Source organism: Eutrigla gurnardus (assembly GCF_963514095.1).
Source record: "Eutrigla gurnardus genome assembly, chromosome: 8".
In the NCBI taxonomy this organism is placed as follows: Eukaryota; Metazoa; Chordata; class Actinopteri; order Perciformes; family Triglidae; genus Eutrigla; species Eutrigla gurnardus.
Window position 1 is genome coordinate 25,334,324 of NC_139922.1, and position 19,819 is coordinate 25,354,142.

The 19,819-nt window shown below is 45.6% G+C and overlaps 3 protein-coding genes across 11 annotated transcripts in view; 2 read left to right on the top strand and 1 right to left on the bottom strand.

The window, feature by feature from the left end:
- The window catches only part of LOC311017437 (cyclin-dependent kinase 17-like), a 41,557-nt gene extending 33,802 nt beyond the window's left edge, over nucleotides 1-7,755 (top strand). For 5 of the 9 annotated variants that reach the window (XM_084015779.1, XM_084015780.1, XM_084015783.1 and 2 more), the window contains 3 exons: nucleotides 716-793; nucleotides 2,073-2,194; nucleotides 3,726-7,755. In XM_084015779.1, coding sequence (XP_083871905.1) covers nucleotides 716-793; nucleotides 2,073-2,176 — 182 coding nt within the window. In that variant the 3' untranslated portion in view covers nucleotides 2,177-2,194; nucleotides 3,726-7,755. The remainder of the gene's footprint in view (nucleotides 1-715; nucleotides 794-2,072; nucleotides 2,195-3,725) is intronic. The other 4 variants (XM_084015781.1, XM_084015785.1, XR_014597631.1 and 1 more) reach the window with 3 other exon arrangements.
- Nucleotides 7,756-7,855: 100 nt separating this feature from the next.
- LOC311017760 (parapinopsin-like) lies at nucleotides 7,856-10,739 on the bottom strand (the record flags this gene model as incomplete). The annotated part of the gene is made up of 5 exons (XM_084016337.1): nucleotides 7,856-7,993; nucleotides 8,679-8,921; nucleotides 8,990-9,227; nucleotides 9,333-9,423; nucleotides 10,415-10,739. The coding sequence occupies 5 exons, from the start codon at nucleotides 10,737-10,739 to the stop codon at nucleotides 7,856-7,858; spliced, it is 1,035 nt and encodes a 344-aa protein (XP_083872463.1).
- Nucleotides 10,740-12,836: 2,097 nt separating this feature from the next.
- On the top strand, nucleotides 12,837-19,430 carry ddx20 (DEAD (Asp-Glu-Ala-Asp) box polypeptide 20). Its single transcript, XM_084015571.1, has 11 exons — nucleotides 12,837-13,051; nucleotides 14,434-14,528; nucleotides 14,779-14,947; nucleotides 15,451-15,565; nucleotides 15,642-15,784; nucleotides 15,912-16,050; nucleotides 16,137-16,195; nucleotides 16,469-16,551; nucleotides 17,205-17,310; nucleotides 17,585-17,686; nucleotides 17,772-19,430. Exons 1-11 carry the CDS (start codon nucleotides 12,853-12,855, stop codon nucleotides 18,881-18,883), a joined length of 2,322 nt encoding a protein of 773 aa, XP_083871697.1. The 5' UTR covers nucleotides 12,837-12,852; the 3' UTR covers nucleotides 18,884-19,430.
- Nucleotides 19,431-19,819: the final 389 nt, after the last annotated feature.

Sequence of the window (19,819 nt, forward strand, 5' to 3'; positions counted from 1 at the left end):
TGAGTCTCTCAGTCCGACGCACTGAACGTTACAACATGGCAACAGTTTTAAACGCCGTCTCAGCCAGGGAGGTCACTAGGATTTAGAGACGGGAGAACTGTATTAGAACTACAACCAGTGAAGAAGTCCAGCTGGTAACCAGTTAATAGCAACAGACATTGTCTTATTCCATTCTCTTCTGTTGAACAAGAGTTACCGTCATGTTAGCTTTTAGACACATTAAAGCTGCTTAGAACCTGATTATGTAAATATGTCTTAAAGTGATACCGTATCTAATTCCTCTCTCCATTAGATAAGCTGCAGGTCTAAAGAATGTACTTTAATTACCCCAGTTACTGTATTGGTTCAATCAGTGTGATTCTGCTGAGTCATGTTTCTGTCATAAAGTATACAGTAGAATAAACCAAGACTGGTTTTAAAGGTCACAATGAAATCTGACGTCGATATGAACTTTACCCAAATAACTGTATTTTGTATGGATTTATTCCAGCAAAATGAGGAGACAGTGTCTGTAAAAAAAATCAAACACAAAAAGACAAACAGGCTTTACACAAATGCTTCTTTCTGAAGTATATTCTTTCCACAGACCATGATGCTATAATCCTAAAACTATGTATACCCTTTAATCAGCATGAGATTATTCTGAAAACAAATTTTAAAACAGACCCAACAACGTCACTGTTCTCAACCAAACACCTCTGTTGCTTCTTTTCAGCCGCCTCCATCTTCTCCGTGAAAGGCATCCAGCTCCAGAAGGATCCGGGGAAGAGGTCCTCCGTCTACCCGGAGTCAAGTAAGTGGTCCCAGATAGGAGGACAGGAAACGGGGGAAGTCTCTGTAGGGGATGTGATGAAGGCTAGGTCCTCCTCTTCCTCCTCTCTCTCTCTCTCGTTCTCTCCGTTTGCTTCATCTCGTCTCTCATGTCGCTGTTCGTGCTTCCACCACATGCTGATCCCCATCGGACAGTATTTACCATTCACTGGATGACTCGTATTATGTATTTGCTGGTCTCTTAACTCGGCATCTGGCGCCACCGTCTGGTCAGAAGTGTAATATGTTCAATAGTTGTTCATACCTGCAAAACCAAATGAGCCAAATCCCAACGTGGCCACGGCCAAACAACAACATGACGACGGTCAAAACGCCAAAATCCTGGCTTCAAAAGTGTCGTCTTTGAACCAATGGGTGATGTCACAGTGACTACGTCCACTTCCTGTCTATACCGTCTGTGGTTATCCATTCTACCTTGTGAATGGTAGGATGTTGCTATGGTAACATTAGCTTGTTGCCAAACTAGCGTCAGATTTGTGTTCTAATAGAACCTGCTAGCACTTTGATTCATGTTCTCCAAAGAGTCTGAATCTATAAACCTATGATGACAACTCGAGGTTCTACCAACAATGTTTAAGACGTCGCATTTAAAAGGAGGTGCACTTATAACAACGTCAAAATGTAAATCTGTAAAATTCAGCAACGATTGAAATACAAGTGATTCAGAATGCCGATCTGGAAAGATTTTATTTATGAATGATCAAAGAAACATCTAAAAGATAAAGTGTTGAAGTGAATACACTTGTTTCCAACATGTTCCCAAGATGTTAGAAGACAAATAAAAACAAACATCCAACATAAAGGCTTTACAAAAACAGCGACCCTGATATTTCAAAATGTTGAATTAAAAACAGAAAAGACAGTTAAAATACCGATATAAATACATATAAATACATTCCCTTGATGTTTTCTTGTAAAAAAAAAAAAATATTTCTTAGATATCTTAGTCTCTGATCATCATGATGAGACAACGCGTAACCGCTGGCGCCGCTGTGATGTCATTATGACCTCAGTCTTGTGTGTCTTGTGTTTTTCTGCTTCGCTGATGAACTTCTCTGCCTCTCTATCTCTCTCTCTCTCTCTGTCTGTCTCTCTCTCTCTCCTCCTCGCTGCCTCCATCTTCTCCTTTAACCCTTTCTACCTCCCTTTGTGTGCCCTCCTCCTCCTCCAACTCCTCCAACTACTCCGGGACGCCTCGACATCCCCCCTCCCCCCCTTCTTGTTCCCTTGACCCTAAAAAGCGACGGCCAGTAAGCTAGGCTCCGCCCCCTCGCAGTACTTCCAGAGGGAAGCGGCCAATCCCAGGGCTCAGAGTCACAATCTGTCCTCCACTTCCACTGGCTGAGTGGCCGCGACCGTTCTGGTAAATACGGTCTCTCTTTCATTCTGTCTTCTGTCTTTTTTCTCCTGTCCGTCTGACCTCGCTAGCCGCGTCCCCGAGGAGGCGTGGCCTTCACAGGAGGCGTGGCCTTGGCGGTCTATGTCGGCCCGCTAAGGCCGGACTGAGCAGTCCCTGAAACGAGAGACAAACCTGGTCTCCCATCCTGATTTCCTGTATCGTGTCACCAGCTCTCCCGTTGCCTAGCAACCAGCTGATGAGAACGGGCATAGAGGAGGAGGTAACTGAGGTCATGGATGCCGTGTTGATTTAAAATCGTCAACCGGCGCCCCGATGCATCTTGGGATACGTCGGGTCTTAAAGGATCCGCCTGGATCCGGGGAAAAGAAGGCCGTCTTTGAAAAGGGGGGACGGCCTAGTCTCGGACCACGGCCGCCGAGAACTGGGACGCGGCTAGTGTCTGGTTTCACTCTCACCTTCTCTTTTCATTCCCACTCGCCTGTTTATACTCACATCCCTGTCGTCTCCGTGTTCACGCCTTACGTATCTCACAAGTCCTGCATCGTCTCAGCTCTTCACCGAGCGACTCCTCGTCTTCCTCTCAGGGTGATGATGAGTCGATCATGTGATCAGAGAGCCGGGAGTCATTGTCACTCTTTCTCCTCTTTGCAGTCCTGTTTCGGTTTCTGCAGCGGGAGGTGTAGCCCGTTAGTTGAGTCTGTAAGTGGGGGGGGGGCTTTGGTGTGTGCTGTGTCATTTTTTTGGTTTGGTGGTGTGTTTATAGATGCCCTTTGCTGTCGGCATGGATACGGGTTGTTTGGTTTTCACCTGCAGTGTGTCAGACATAAAGTTTGGAGAGGCTAAGTCCCGCCCCCTTTTTTCCGGTGCATATCCGGTGCATATCTTTTATTCTATCTTTTATCTTAAAATGATCTTTTAAGTTGACAAACATCAGATCTGTAATTCCATCTCCCGCCAGAAGGGGGCGGAGCTTCGCCTCTATTATAGGATGTAGAACTATAGGATCCAATAGATTTGGTGTTTGCAAGTACACTGTATGGCCAAAAGTATTTATAGTCCACATACTTTTATGTACTTTTCATCATGGGGGTGCTCCAAAATGATCATCGTCACATGATCGAACGCTTGGAGAGGAAGAGCCAATCAGGCGCCGCGATTTGACAGCAGCTCAAAAATCCTCCTATTTTCTCCTTGAAGACATTTGATTTGTGTGAATTGTTGTTTTATGTCCAAGTGTTGTAGCATCCTGCTACAGCAACGGTCGATAGATCGCCGTGGGTCAAACAGGAAGTTAGCATCGCAGCAACGCGCTCGTTGCTTTCGGCCATAAAGTCGATATTTAGTGTTTATGATGTGGAGGTAAATTTAATGGAGAGTTTGTGATCAAATTAACTGAACTTTTGTCTTGTCTCTCTCTCTCTCTCTCTCTCTCTCTCTCTCTCTCTCTCTCTCTCTCTCTCTCTCTCTGTCTGTCTGTCTGTCTGTCTGTCTGTCTGTCTGTCTGTCTGTCTGTCTCTCTCTGTCTGTCTCTCAGCCCAGGGGAAGAGCAGGAGGCAGAGTGTGTTGTTTTAGTGCTGGCGAGGACGCTGAGGTGAGGAGGACAGTCGGTCTGTCCTGTCAGACGCACATTCACTGAGCCTCCAAACACACACTGAAGGAGCGACACACACACACACACACACACACACAACAACAACATGGAAACAAACACACACACAGGATTTAGAAGAAGAGGAATCGGTACTTGACAAAAGCAGAATAAAGACCCTGAAACTGAGAGATGAGGAAGAGCGGAAGATGCTGGAAGAAAAGTGGGAGAACCCGGGTTCTCCTTGCTGCTACTACCGCTGCTGCCCACCAGAGGGCAGCGCTGAGGACTCACTCACACGTTCAAACAGGACTCGCTGCATCATTGAGCTGTGAGGGAGACGAAGAGGAGAGACGAAGAGGAGAGGAACCCTCCTCGTTGGGACTGTTGCTGTACATAAAGAGACTCCAGCTGTAGAACTCTGCTTTTTCATAACTCACTCAGCCGGAACCCAAACCTCAACCCCAAAACCCCTTCGCCTGACCTCTCGGCCCCTTTATTACACCTTCTACACAACCACACAAACGCCATCTCTCTGTCACACGCACACACACACACGTATCTAGAAAGTTAAGATCCGCTGCGTTTACGGAGAGAACCTTTAGCACCTTACGGTCCGGCGGAGGTCAGGGTGTCATCACGTCATCACGTTACCTCATCAGATACTCGGCAGGAAGTGAAGAACGTTCTAGACGTCGGGATGAAGAAGAATCTAAAGAACAAACCAAAAAAAAAACTACAACTCACTACCCTGTACAGGAACCATGATGTGTGTACACTCTCAGAAATGAAGGTGCTAACTAGAACCCTATATAGGCTCCTTCGTCTTGTCCTCACAGGGGGGGGGGACCCTTTTGGTTCCTGGTATAAACGTTTATAAAGGTCAAGCCTGGAACCTTGTCAGAGGGTTCTACCTCGAGCCGAACCTGGAACTGTCTGTGAAAGGTTCCACCCAGAACCAGGTATGATGGAACCCTTCCACCTTCAAAGGGTGCAAACAAGGACACATCCAGGTTGATCTACCGAGAATACTTTTATATTTTAAGAGAACTCAACCAGGGGGTTCTATCGCGACCCTTTCATATTCCAAGGGTTTCATCTAGGACTGATGTGGTGTAGTATTCTGTGGATAAAATTAGTTCTTAATGGAACCCCCACTCCTTAGAAAGAACCCCTGAAAACCCCTGGCTCGGTTTTAACTGCCTTCCAAGTGGACTCTGCCTGGTTCCCGGCCACGTTGAGTACAGCAGCAAAGGGTTCTGGGTAGAGCCGCATGCCCTTATTAGAACCTTAGAACCCTTATTTCTAAGAGTGCACCTCACAAACCAGTAGTGGAGAGTAAAATCATTTGAATCGTGCTGTAAAGAACGCTTGGCTGCAAGACGCTCCTGTTCCGGTCGACAGGAAGGAGGACGACAGGAAGAAGGGCGACAGGAAGAAGGACAACAGGAAGAAGGACGACAGGAAGAAGGGCGACAGGAAGAAGGACAACAGGAAGAAGGACGACAGGAAGAAGGGCGACAGGAAGAAGGACGACAGGAAGGACGGAGAGGTAAAGGAAGTGTACAGATCCTCCCCTGTTCTTCGTAGACACCCCATTCCCTCCTCCTCCTCGACTCAGAAGTGGTCTTGATGTGTTGTGTGATGTTCAGGTGTTAATGTTGAAACGTTCTGTTTGCACCTGATTTTTACCTCTTTAGAACACCAGTAGAACATTTCAGCCCTCCCCCTCCACTTGCATTTATTTTTACTCCTCCCTTTTTTCCTTTCTTCAATGTATATATATATAAATATATATATATATATATATATAAGGATACCTTTTACTTGTCAGAAGCAATGATAATTCCAGGATGCTGTTCTCAGGCTCCACTGTGTTTCCATGGGAACGGCGGTGGCGGCGTGGCTGAGGACGTGTTGCACATTCCTTGAGCTCAGGACTTATTGCTGGTGTCGTTTAGTCTCGTCTCCCCGGTAGAACAGAGGACCTCCAACATGGACTGACCCCCTCTCCCTTTTTTTTTTTTTTTTTTGCAAAGCTGGTTCAAACTGTACGTGAAGGAAGGAAAAGTCATTTCCATCTGCTGTGTTGATGCTGCGCCGCGTCTTCACTCGTCGTCTTCTTCAAGCATGTTTGTGTTTGTGACTCTCAGCTGGTTTGTGAAACAGCTGTTTCTGCTGGAAGGAGGGATTGACCTCCCCGTTGGTTTAAAGTGTGCATGTGACATTATTACGTTGTTTTATAACAAACACCACGTTAACCTGCAGCATCGGTGAGTCCGGAGACGGGTCTCTCAAAGAGTAACGAAACCCTCAAACCACCCTTTTAAAACAAGCTATCTGGGTATTTGGTCCTTTTATTGAATGATTCAGGTCCAAATTTGAAGTACAAAAGTATTTTAATTCTACATATTGTGTAATAGTTTATATATATATATAACTCCCGACTAACTCCCGACTAAGTCCCGCCCCTTCCAGGTGCCCCGCCATATTTTGGATTAAATAATTACATTAAATGAACTAAATTGACAAACCTTGTATGTGTAATTCATGGCACTATCAAAGAGTTATTTGTCTCTTACAGTTGACATCCGTTCATATTTTATTCCTAAAATAAGTTCCCATGGAGGTTGAATCAAATTAGCCTGTGAGACGCTAATGCTAATCGCTAGCATGTACATACCCCCAGCCTTGCATGTAAACTCCACAAATGCTTATGAGATTTTAAAACTTTGTCACTATAACCGACCTTTCACAGCACTTAACCACCTAACCATACTCATGACAGTAGCCAGCATGCTAGCGATTAGCATTATCGCTAGCGATTAGCATTCGCGAAATAGCATAAGCAAATTGAATGGTAATCTAAAAACAAATTAGCTACACTAGCTAGCTAGCTAAGTGAGTCCAATTGAACAACTTCATCTACACACGAAAGCTCGCTCCCATTGGTGATAATTAGTCACGGATTCACCAGATTTTGTGACGTTAACGGTTAAATTTCAAGTTTATTGTCATCGTACAATTTGAAGAAAAACACACACTTACAAAACCAACACTACATCATACAGTGAAGGGTGGAGGATAAAATTACAGCACATGATGATGCTTTAAATTCACATTCTAGCAGATTTCTAAAACATTTCCAGGCACTTGAGCCGAAACTCCCGGGGGGTTTAGTTGCTCTTTAAATGAGATGAAGGCGACACAATATTCAGCATCGGGACCAGAACGGCGTCTAGTCCGGATCTTTTTGGTGCGTCCTCTTGTTTCCTGCCAGAAACAACCGAACCGAAGTCAAACCCTCCGAGCACAACATCTGTTTCACACACTGTCAGCTGACACGTCGATGCGTACTGTAACTATGGAGACGGCCTGTGAGCGTAGATGGGCGGCACCCAACCTTGTTCCCTGACCCTGTGTTGACCTGTCAGAAGGACTACTTAGAACCAGAGTGTATGTAGCATGTACATAGATGACCCCCGCTCTGTATATACTAGACGTGTACAGGTTCGATACAGCTATTCACACTCTGGCTTTTATTATAGATTTGTGTTTTTTTTGCCTTTTTCCTTAATGAAAGTCATAGCAATATTTCTGTAAACAATAAAAAAAAAGCCAAGGTGATAGGATGAGTTTGATTGCATTTGTGTTTCTTTAGAGGGAGAAATGACTGTGAATGATCAAACTGTGAGACTTGACTGAAAAAAGTGAACGACAGGTTTGTTTTTTGTTCGTTTTCTTGCTGTTTAACATGCTGGATCCAAAAAAGAAAAAGAAAAAAAAAGCTGGAGTGAAGTATCACGTTTCAAAATGAGTATAACACACTGATTTTTTTTCTTATCAATGAAAGCCATAACAGGTTGGATTTAAAGGTGACGGAGGTCTGTTTGTGTGAACCATGTTTGATCGCAGACCTCGAGAAGCGAAGGGGATGTGTACACCGAATAAAAAACAAATAAAAATCATGCAAGTACGTTGTTTTTCTCTTTCTTGTGATAAATATTTTACAAAGAATGTCGGCATCTGTTCAGTACGACGGCGTGTTTTGGCCACTGGAGAGAAAAAAACATACGTTAGTTTAAAGATTCTTTCGTCGAGACTCTCTGGCTCTTGCTGATGGAGGAGACCGTGGTCTCGTCCTCGGACGTTGGTGGGTCTGATGCCCACGGGTTCCAGCCACACATGACCGCTGGGACGGCGTACGCTCGGAACTGGAAACACACGAGTCATTAACATGTTATTAATGGTTATTAACATGTTTATCATTGTATCTGTTGAAATACTCTGTTTTAATCACAGAATGAAAGTAGGAGTAGTAACGGTTATCAGACTGTTTTCAGTTGTCATTTGACTCGTACAAAAGAAAATGTGGATTGTTAGTTGCTATGGTGACAACAGGAAGCAATGATTAGCTAGGTAGCTAGTTAGCATGTCTTTCTCCGGAGCGAAGGGGAGAAGGCGGAAGGAACGTTTCCACCCAGCGCTGCTGTTGGCCACCCTCATGCTTTTCAGCTCATTTTCTGCAACCAGTATAGCATTAAAGCATGGTGGAATTGACATCCTAGCTAGCTAAGTGGACAGGTGGCTAAATAGCTAGGTTAATGTTAGCAGAGGGACCCAGACACTGGCCAACATCCCACTGTTGAGGAAGTGTAGCATTGAAGCATGGTGGAATTTACCTACCTTGCTAAATAGAGGACAGGTGGCTAGCTATTCCCAACCCAGCTTTTGCTAGATCGTTACCTAGTTTGCTAATTCCACCATGCTTTAATGCTACACTGGTCTCAAAAAAATGTTGTCACTCTTCTGGTGTAGTTGGTGTAGTTTAGACGGAAGTTGGCCTTCTACTCCCGTTCTTACTTCCACGCTGTGAGACACGGACATGTTGGATGATACCTGTCTGTTCATGAACACGTAGATGATGGGGTTGTAGGCGGTGCTGCTCTTAGCCAGGTAAACGGGGATGGCAGCGACGACGGGGTGGAGATCTAGACCGGAGTCCACGATGACGGCGAGGGCCATGGCGGCATACGGCAGCCAGGTCACCAGGAAGGCCAGCACCATCACCACGATCATGCGGGTCACCTGCACCTCCACCTGGCTGGTGCTGCCGGCCTCAGACACCTGCAGCCGGGTCACCTAGACACAAAGAAACCAGTTTATTGTGATGCTGGTCTGAGGGGTCCCACCGAGGGTCCGTCACTCGCCTGGTGTAAGGTCCACAAGAGTCGCGAGTACGACACCGTGATGATGGAGAAAGGCACGGCGAAGCAGAGGGAGAAGTACATGACGATGTAGGACACGTTCCCGGTGTCCCGGCTGGTCCAGTTGGGAGCGCAGGAGGTCTTGACCCCTTCCAGCTCGTAGCTGCCCCAACCGAACAGGGGCGGGGTGTTCCACACGAAGGACCAGACCCAGGACAGGACCACCCCGCCTACAGCATGCCTGGGGACAACACAAGACGGCAGTGGGTCAGGAGCCAAAACCAGGACCCGAACCAGGACGGATCATGTAGTCTGGGTGGAAAGATTGATGGGTTCACTTCAGTACCTGGTCTGGAACAGGACGGCACCCATGGGGTAACACACCACTATGCAGCGTTCTACAGAAATCACTCCGATCGTGCACAGACTCGCTATGCCTGAAAGAAAACAGATCATTTTGTAAAGACCAAAAATATCGACTAGCGACTATTTATTAATTTATTAATTTATTTATTTTGATTAACAATTAAAAATAGATGGAAATGAATAAACAAAAGAAAAATTATATAAATATAAAATCAAATAAAAAGCCAATTTCAACATAATACATATTAGACTCATTTGAAATTAATTAATTAATCAATTTATTAATTATGCTAAAGTAGGAGTAGAAACCAAGTACCAGTATCCTACTGACCCTGAGTCTGTTTGAGGTTAACTCTTCTAAACTAATGTAAGATATTTTATTATAAGATAAGTTTACTTTGAGTAAGTAGTTCCTTCAATTACAATGTCTCAGGCTTTTATTGTGAAAGGTAAGAAGGTTAGAAAATGTTGTACATTAATGTGTGTTTTTAATGCAGAACAATTACTGTTATTTATAATATTTAGATTTAAGTTCATTCTGTTGAACTAGTTAACTATATTTTGATGACTTTACTTATGAAGTATTTTAGCATAGCGGCTACCAGAGGAGTCAGAAGTACAGACGTTCTTAAGTAGAAATACATATACTTAGGTTAAAAAAGACTGATAAAAGTAGAAGTGCTAAAATGTACTTATAGTAGAAAGTAAGTATCCCTATTAAGGATATTTCTACTGGCTTTTTTTTTTTTCAGAACTAACTGAATCTCGTCATATTTATACTTAAAAATAATATTCTATAATTCCCCTCAATTGTATTAAAACTAAAGTTATGAGTTTTGACAATGTGAGGATTAGAAAGGACAGATATTTGTTTTAAAAAGTAGGAAAAGTACAAAGTTGTCAAAGAAATAAATACTAATAAGTACTAATAAAGTACAGATACCTGAATATTCTACTGAAGTCCAGTAACAAAGTATTTGTACTACTTTCACTGAGTTCTTCTGTTAATCAGATCCATTCCACATTTAGTAAAACAACCAGCTGCTAACACATGAAACTCACCAAAGAAGGCGACGGCGAAGCCCTCCAGCACGCAGCCCACCCGTCCCAGGCCGAAGGGCCCGGCGGGGCCGGCCAACGCGGTGGGAAGACCCCCGAACACGGCGGAGCCCAGGTCGCACACGGCCAGGTTGACCAGCGCGTAGTTGAGCGGCTGCCTCAGCTGCCGATGCCTCAGCGTCACCACGACAACCAGCACGTTGAGGAGGATCCCCGCCACCGAGAGGACCCCCATGATGGCGGCCAGCACGGCGTAGCCGGTCCGGGACGGCAGCCGGGGGTCAGTCCACGAGGAGGAGTTCCCGTCCTGGAGAGCCGGGTTCTCCATGTCCACTGGTGAGTCCACAATATGATAATGTGACAAACAGATAGAAATAGATGCGGTAAACCAGATTGAAGTGGTCCTCTATGGATCCTGCATGTCTGCCGAGGGTCTTAAGAAGCCGTTAAGGGAGGGAGGCTCCTCACATTAAGTCTAAGAAACCAAATCCCTGGATCCAGATTGCAGAGACAATCTAATATCCTGTAAGACGGCACTTTCCCTGATTGCTGGCTTTAAAGCTGCTGCTGAGTAATGAAGCCGGATCCAGGAGAGCCATGTTGGGGGGCTGTTAGAATCCCACACCTCTATGTGCACCCAATCACTCCAGTACACCGGGGCTTCACATGGCACGGGCACTCCTTCTGGAGAAACACCAGTCAGCCAAACAACAGTCCAACGGGTCATCGATCGGTTTTAAATCCATCAATGAGCTCCTTTTCAAAGAGGTCAGAGGTCAAAGTCGGCTTTAGGAAAGAGTGTTAGAGCACGACACTGATTCTGCTCAGAGACTCTCAGAAATTAGATTGAAGATTTGAAGTTCTTCCCAGAACCCTTGAAGAACCCTTTCATGAACCAAGGGCTCTTCGTGTCACTAAGGGTCCCATTAATAACCCTTTTTGGAAGAAAGAGTTCTACAAGGATTGTTGGAAGGGAACATCCACAATCCAACCCCAAATAACTGGTTTGAACCAGGCGGTGGGTTCTGCTGCACCACATCAGCCTGGTCTTTTTGGGTTCTATGTTGAACCCTTGGGATATAAAAGGGTTGTCAGTAGAACCCTCTGGGTGGTTTTTAGATCAAACCATTGGAATATTACATTGTTCTCGGTCGAACCCTCTGGGTGGGTCCCGGATGGATCCCTGGATCCTTGGGGTGAGTTCTTGTTAGCACCCCCATAAGATGGAAAGGTTCTGGATAGAACCTCCAAAGTTGTTTCTGGGAGGAAGTATTACACCACAGAAGGGTTCTCTGTAGAACCTCTCATTCTGGGTGGAATCTTTCACAGATGGTTCTACATACACCACTTCATGTTGGGTTCTAAGTAGAACCATCTGAAAGGCCTCTCTGTGTCACTTTTATATAATATTCTACCTGGATGCTCCTATGAGGATAAGCCAAGGAACCCTCTACGGTTCTATTTAACACCAAATTCTGTTGGTTCAGAATCAGAATAACTTTACTGTCTCTTCAGGTCACATGACCGACGTTCCTCATTAGCATAAAGAACAAATATGAGTTTGACAATGAAAGTGTGCAAACGTAAATTGTACATTAATGAAATGAAATTTGATAAATAAAAGCTAATTTACTTTATTCTGCAATTTTGAAATGTTTATTTATATGTTTACAAAAACTTCCTCAACAAACTTAATAAAAACAGTTGAAATTTTTTTGTGATTAAACGTGTTTGGGCTCCACTTTTTAATAAATGACTTCTACTGAGTTAGGAATAATTTATTACTAATTCTTTATGGATCAGCTACGACTCATTAATAAGAACTCTCGGGTTGATAGGTTGCAAGAAAGTTTTCCCGCCAGGATGCGTTTTTAGCTCCGTAATAAATCAGATGAATGTTTTCTGCAACAAAATCCATTTATCAAAAATGTAATTAAATGCATAACTACGGGCTTGATGGCTTAGAACATTAGAACATATTAGAATATGTGAAAAGTTATTTAATCATGGTTTATGAACACAACCAGAGGGATTTATTATTATTATTATTATTATTATTATTATTATTATTATTATTATTATTATTATTATTATTATTTATTATTTATTATTTAGTTAAGCATCCTTGAAAGGTGCTATATCAATTAAAGTAAATTAAATTATTAATATTATTATTTTCCCAACCTGGCAACTAAAAGTTGTTGTAATTAATTATTATCAAGTAAAATAATGTGCGCCTCTTCAAACCACATCGACTCTCTTTAACTAACATGATTTATGGTCATATTTTATTTTTGAATTCGCAGGTAGTTTTGCTCCCCCAGAGAGAGACACGTCCCCCTCCCGGTCGCCAGGGGGCGGTCGCGGCCGCAGCCTGCGTCTCCGACGCGCTTTAAAGCCGCTCACTTCGATCTGCGGGGCGGTAAACAAGTCCAGTCAACATGGCGGCCTCCTCGGTGAGGAGAGCGGCCCACGACATAGAGACACGGACGCGGACGGACGACGTGCTCCTGTCGGAGGGGATCGACTTCGGCTCGCTGCTGCTGTCTCCGGCGGTGCTGGACGGACTCGCCTCGGCGGGCTTCCGGAAGCCGTCCCCGATCCAGCTCAAGGCGATCCCGCTGGGCCGCTGCGGACTCGGTGGGTTCAGGAAACTGTGCGGACCTCGTTAAGAAAACGCACATGTCTCGTGGTTTTATAGATTTACCAGCGGAAAGTGTGAATTTGGCATCTAAGTCTGTATGTTGTTGTATTTGTTGTACTTTTCATAAAAATTCGGCTGAAACAAAAGTGACAAAAAAACACCTGCATTAATGGGAGACTGTATTAACCCACCAGGGGGGACTCTTATTGTGGAGGGGTGCATCTGTACAGGTCTGTCGTGAAGGCGTTTTCCTGTCTCGGCACTAAATAATCACTCAAGAAGAAATTAAATCAAGAACTCATTTTTTGATTTTGGACTGTTGGTCAGACCAAACAAGCAGTTTAACTATGATTTAGTTTTTAGTTTTAATGACACGCACGTCTCTAGGATTAGAAGGATCCAGGATCCTACTAACCCAAAGTCTGTTTGAGGTTAACTCTTCTATAGTCTAAACTAATGTAAGATGTTTTTTATAAGGTAGGTTTACTTATCTTATATAAAGTTCCTTCTGTCTTCTGTCTCAGGCTTTTATTGTGAAAGGTAAGAAGATGTTTGTCTGTTTTTATTGCAGAATAATTACTTTTATTTATGATATTTAGATTTAAGTTCATTCTGTTCAACTAGTTAAGTAGATTTTGATGACTTTAACTTATGACGTTTTTTAGCATAGCGGCTACCAGAGGACGTTCTCAAGAGGAAGTACAAAAATACTCTGGTAAAAGTAGAAGTACACATACTTGTATTCAAAGATACTCTGGTAAAAGTAGAAGTGCAGATACTTGTGTTCAAAAAGACTCTGGTAAAAGTAGAAGTACACATATTTAATCTTTGTCTATAATAATACATGTTTACAAACTTAATATTTATTTACATATTACATAATAAATAGTATAGTTTATACATATAAATAAACCAAATATACATTTATTGTATATAAAATTTTAAATGAACAGAGACAAATTGTATATTTTCATATGTCACGTTTTATCTGATTAACTGTCAGGAACATATTAAATCATATTTACCAAAACAATCATTAAATCTGGTTTTCTGTTACTCAACTAATTAATGGACTAATTAATCGACTAATTAATGGTTTGAGCTGTAATTTGAGATTTTTCTTGGAGCAGAAACATTAAAGCATCGTGTTTGTTTCCTGCTGCTTTGAGATAAACGTCCGTGTGGTGAAAACATCACTTCAGAGAGAGAGAACGCTTAATGACGGCGTCCTCAAAGTAAACGCGTCTGATTGGTCAAACAGATTAGCGGGGGATAGGAAGCGCCTGATTCGATGCACTTGAATTAGCCGTGAAACCCCCGAACATGTGATTATTCTGACTTAATTGTGCCTCTCCACGTCGTCCGTCTGTCCTTCCAGACCTGATCGTGCAGGCCAAGTCCGGCACGGGGAAGACCTGCGTGTTCTGCACCGTGGCCCTGGACTCTCTGGTCCTGGAGAATCCTGCAACTCAGGTGAGTGGATTCGTGTCTTGAGGGGAAGACCTCCGCCACGGCAGCAGGTGGTCCTGAGAAGTAATCACTCTGCTGCTCTAAACCTGCTGGCTTTAAGCTGCTCCGTGGCAAACGTGGAATTACTGAGGGGCATCTGGTCTGCGGGGGTCTCGCTGATTGTGTGTGTGGGGGGGGGGCTGGCTGGTCCTTAATCTGCTCCCCCAATCAGACATAAGTGGATGTTGGCTGTTTGACTTCCCTCCTCCTGCAGGTCCTGGTCTTGGCGCCGACCCGTGAGATCGCGGTGCAGATCCACTCGGTGGTGATGGCCATCGGCTGCTCTATGGAGGGCCTGGAGTGCCACGTGTTCATCGGGGGCCGGCCCGTCAGTCAGGACAAGACCCACCTGAAGAAGTGCCACGTCGCCGTCGGCTCGCCTGGTGAGGAAACCCAGGAGGCGTTTCCTGTTTATGGGACCGCCACGCTGTTATTATTGTTATTATTCATAAATCGCCCTTCTGAGGGACTTAACGTGCTCAGGAAGTACATTTAAAAAATATATCTACATATCATTAAAATATCTTATCTTATTATCTTATCTTATTATATCTTATTACTTATATTACTGTATACAATACATAAAAAATTTAAAAATGGTGCTGAGAAAGTGTTTTTCACCCCCCAAAAAACAAAGTCATAAGTTGTCATAACTTCGCTGTTTGTGGATCCAGATTCCTCTTAGCCACGCCCCCTATAATTAAGCCCCGCCCTCTTCCGTGACTCGTAAACACTTTTGTGAGGTGTCATCGAACTCAGCAGAGACTTCCTCTCTCATTAGTGATGGTTTGCCCCGCCCCCCTAAAATCTGCTCCCCCCCCCCTTTTCAAAGTGTTTGTCACAGAATCGTAAACAAACGTGTTTTTCTGTGTTTTTATTCACGCAGGTCGCATCAAGCAGCTGATCGAGCTGGGCATGTTGTCCACCGCCAGCATCCGGCTGTTCGTCCTGGACGAGGCGGACAAGCTGCTGGAGGAGGGGAGCTTCCAGGACCAGATCAAGTAAGACCACCAGACCACCAGACTGCTGTTTGACGACGGCGATTTAATATCATAAACGTTATACTTCTCTCTCCAGCTGGATCTTTTCCTCTCTGCCCGTCAACAAGCAGATGCTCGCTCTCTCCGCCACCTACCCAGAATCCCTTGCTCAGCAGCTCACCCGCTACATGAACGAGCCCACTTTTGTCCGACTCAATCCCAGCGACATGGGCCTTAAAGGTAAGGTTCCTGCTATGTCTATATATATATATATATATATATATATATATAAAATCATTTGTTTCTCAGTCCGTTATGCTGAATTAATAATCTGAATATCCATAACATCATGTGATCCTCCTGCCAGGTCTGAAACAGTTCTACCAGCTGGTCCAGTCTCATCCGTTACCTCACAAGGTCTTCGGGGAGAAGGTGCAGCATCTGCTGGAGCTCTTCAGTAAGATCCCGTTCAACCAGGCTCTGGTCTTCTCCAACCTGCACACCAGGTATGTCGCCGTTTACCCAGAAGCCCCCTCGATTGTCCCGTTGTCGTTGAGGCGTCTCTGACGGACGGCGTGCGTGTCTCCCACAGGGCTCAGCACCTGGCGGACATCCTGTCCTCCAAAGGCTTACCTGCTGTTTGCATCTCAGGTGATTTCATTCATATCTCATTTATATTGAGTCAAAATTTTGAATTCAATTGTTTGTGTAATTTGTCTCCTTTTATTTAAATGTTTTTTTAATTGATGAAATGAAATGAGTGCTTTAACGAGGTTGTGTGTGTGTGTGTGTGTGTGTGTGTGTGTGTGTGTGTGTGTGTGTGTGTGTGTGTGTGTGTGTGTGTGTGTGTGTGTGTGTGTGTGTGTGTGTGTGTGTTGTGTGTTGTGTGTTGTGTGTTGTGTGTGTGTGTGTGATGGCGTCCAGGTGGTCTGAGTCAGGACCAGAGACTGGAGGCCATGTCCAAGCTGAAGCAGTACCAGTGCCGAGTCCTGATCTCCACAGACCTGGTGAGACTCTCCAGTCCTCCAACCTCTCTCTCCTCGTCATTCTCTTCGTCTCACTCTTCGTCTCTCTCTTCGTCTCTCTCTTCGTCTCTTTCTTCGTCTCTCCTATTCGTCTCTTTCTTCGTCTCTCTCTTTGTCTCTCCTATTCGTCTCTCCTATTCGTCTCTTTCTTCGTCTCTCTCTTCGTCTCTCTCTTCGTCTCTCCTATTCGTCTCTCTCTTTGTCTCTCTCTTCGTCTCTTTCTTCGTCTCTCTCTTCGTCTCTCCTATTCGTCTCTTTCTTCGTCTCTCTCTTCGTCTCTCTCTTCGTCTCTCTCTTCGTCTCTCTCTTCGTCTCTCTCTTCGTCTCTCCTATTCGTCTCTTCGTCTCTCCTATTCGTCTCTCTCTTCGTCTCTCTCTTCGTCTCTCCTATTCGTCTCTCTCTTCGTCTCTCTCTTCGTCTCTCTCTTCGTCTCTCCTATTCGTCTCTCTCTTCGTCTCTCTCTTCGTCTCTCCTATTCGTCTCTCTCTTCGTCTCTCCTATTCGTCTCTCTCTTCGTCTCTTTCTTCGTCTCTCCTCTTCGTCTCTCCTCTTCATCTCTCCTCTTCATCTCTGTCTCTCGTCTCTCTCTTCGTCTCTTGTCTCCACGTTTGTTGACTTTCTGTGATTCCGTCAGACGTCCCGAGGCATCGATGCAGAGAAAGTCAACCTGGTGATAAACCTGGACGTCCCGCAGGACTGGGAGACCTACATGCACCGGATTGGACGGGCCGGACGCTTCGGTTAGTCCCCCGACCCCGATTGGTTGTTTAGATATTTTTGTCCAAGTTTTAATGGAGGCAACCAGTTGTTTCCAGATTTTTGAATGAAGCCAAAGGAGGCTGGAGTTTGACCTGCCGAGCAAAGTCAACTGGTTCTTAATCACCTGCACTTAATTAGAGAGTGTGTGTGTGTGTGTGTGTGTGTGTGTGTCCTCCTCCATCCCTTCCTATTATTATTATTATTATTATTATTATTATGTGAATGGTTCTCATCAGGATTACGTTTTGTCTGTAGGCACTCAGGGCCTGGCTGTGACCTACTGTTGCCATGGCGAGGAGGAGAACAAGATGATGGCCATCGCTCAGAAATGCGGCCTGAGTTTGTCCCCGTTGCCATGTGAGTCCTGCTGCTGCTGCTGTCTGTCTGTCTGTCTGTCGGTCTGTCTGAAGTGATATCTGATCCCCGTGTGTCTCGTCTCCAGTGAGTTTGGATCCCGGGTTGATGGACGAGCCGTGTGACTGGGACGTCTGCGTGGAGGCCGCCTCGCCTCAGCTCGCCTCCTGGACCGACAGGAAGAAGAAGAAGCGTGACCCCTCGGTGACGGGTCCGACCCCCAAGCGCGTCGGTCAGAGGAAGGAGGAGACCCGTCCAGCCACCGCCGCCATCAGGCTGCAAGCACGCGGAGAAGGAAGTCCTAAAAGGGCATCTCCTTCTGCAGAGGGCGCTCTCCCACAGCGGCGTCCTCCTCCGGCGGCGCCGACCCGGAAGGAGCTGCAGGACGCTCTGCCAAAGATCCCCCCGCTCAGCTCGTTCAAGAGTGGCCGGGCGAGGCTGGTGAGCCTGGAGGAGGCGGAGCGGGACTTCCACCGCTTCATCACGGCCGGACCCGGGAGGTCGGTGGAGGTCATCCGGCAGTTCAGAGGAGGAGAGGGCGGGGAGGGGGGGGAACAGAACGGCTACTGCGAGTCCGTCATCCTCCACGACCACGCCGCTCAGAGCTTACACATAAAAGCAGAGTGGAAATCTGACGCCTCGCCTCCAAGGTCGGCCTCTGGTTCATCCAGGTCGGCCTCTGGTTCCTCAAGGTCGCAGCCCGGCGAGGACGATGACACGACGAGGACGAAGCCTCTGACCGAAGCGAGACGAACGCCCGCCGTGTCCAAACCAGCAGCCACGAGGTCCAACGCTCCTCCTGCTTTTCCTCCTGCACCCGAAACGTCTTCGTCTCCGCAGGAGGACCCGGAACCCGAACCGGAGGTGGACTGGAGCGAGAGACTGGGTCAGACCGGCAGACTCGGATCCAGGAAGACGAAAGAGAAGACGGAGAGGCGGAGCAGGAAGGTGTCGGAGAAGATGAGCAGGGAGAAAAAGAGGGGAAGGGATGAAGGAGGACATGATGATGGTGATGAAGAGGAGGAGGAGTGGAGCACTGACAGCTACTGGAGGGCCAGCTACAGAGCCTGGACCCAGTACTACGCCTCCATGGCTCCGGTTCAGCAGGGCGGCTACCAGAGCTACTACAGCGCCGCTCACAGCTGGATGGCAGCGTACCGCATGAACGCCGTCTACGTGGAGGAGCTGCTCAAACACTGACTTTATTTTCCACTGATGTTCCCGTTGAGGCTCATCCTCATCACCGGCACGCTGAATCCCTCGCCGACGCCGTTCTCTCACCTTTGTTTTGGGACCAAATCCCCCCCCCCTTCAAATCTATCTAGTCCTCCACACAGTCCTTTACATAGTCCTCTGTAAAGTCCTCTACATAGTCCTCTTTGTGGTCCACTACATAGTCCTCTATGTGGTCCTCTAGGAGTCCTCTGTAAAGTCCTCTACGTAGTCCTTTACTTAGACCTCTACATGGTCCTCTATCTAGTCCTTTGATATGTTTGATTTGCTGCTAGAACCTGAATAATATCAACGAGTCTTCATCTCCTTATAGAATAATTACTGATCCGTGTCAAACCAGGACGTCACATTCAGAGTAAGCGTGGAATACGAGTCGCCGTGGAAACGAGTCCGTGTGGATCTGGACATCCGATCCTCCGTTTTCTAGAGAGAGAGAATGTGAATCGAGTACAAACGTTTGCACTTCATGTTTCGAGTGTATTTTCTTTCTGTTGGTTTTTGTAATAAATGAACAGTATGACGCCGGTGTTTCAGTCCTCCTCTGTTAAGCCTGTAATGTGTGAACGAGGGACCGTTCCCATGACGATGGGACCGTTCCCATGACGATGAGAACCCCACCGTCATCAAAATGTCCTCAAAACTCTTAAAATAGCTCTTAAACATCCTGGAAGCTCAGCTCAATGAGATCAATTTAAAGTCCTCTACGTAGTCCTCTATCTAGTCCTCAATAGTCCTCTACGTAGTCCTCAATAGTCCTCTACGTATTCCTAGTCCTCAATAGTCCTCTACGTAGTCCTAGTCATCTATCTAGTCCTCAATAGTCCTCTACGTAGTCCTAGTCATCTATCTAGTCCTCAATAGTCCCCTACGTAGTCATCTACTTAGTTCTCTATCTAGTCCTCT

Excerpts from the sequence above, each read along its gene's own strand:
- ddx20 (XM_084015571.1), top strand. The coding sequence starts at position 12,853 with ATGGCGGCCTCCTCGGTGAGGAGAGCGGCCCACGACATAGAGACACGG. Across the intron at positions 15,566-15,641 it reads AGCTTCCAGGACCAGATCAA|CTGGATCTTTTCCTCTCTGC; the intron begins GTAAGACCACCA and ends TTCTCTCTCCAG. Across the intron at positions 17,311-17,584 it reads TGGACGGGCCGGACGCTTCG|GCACTCAGGGCCTGGCTGTG; the intron begins GTTAGTCCCCCG and ends TTTTGTCTGTAG.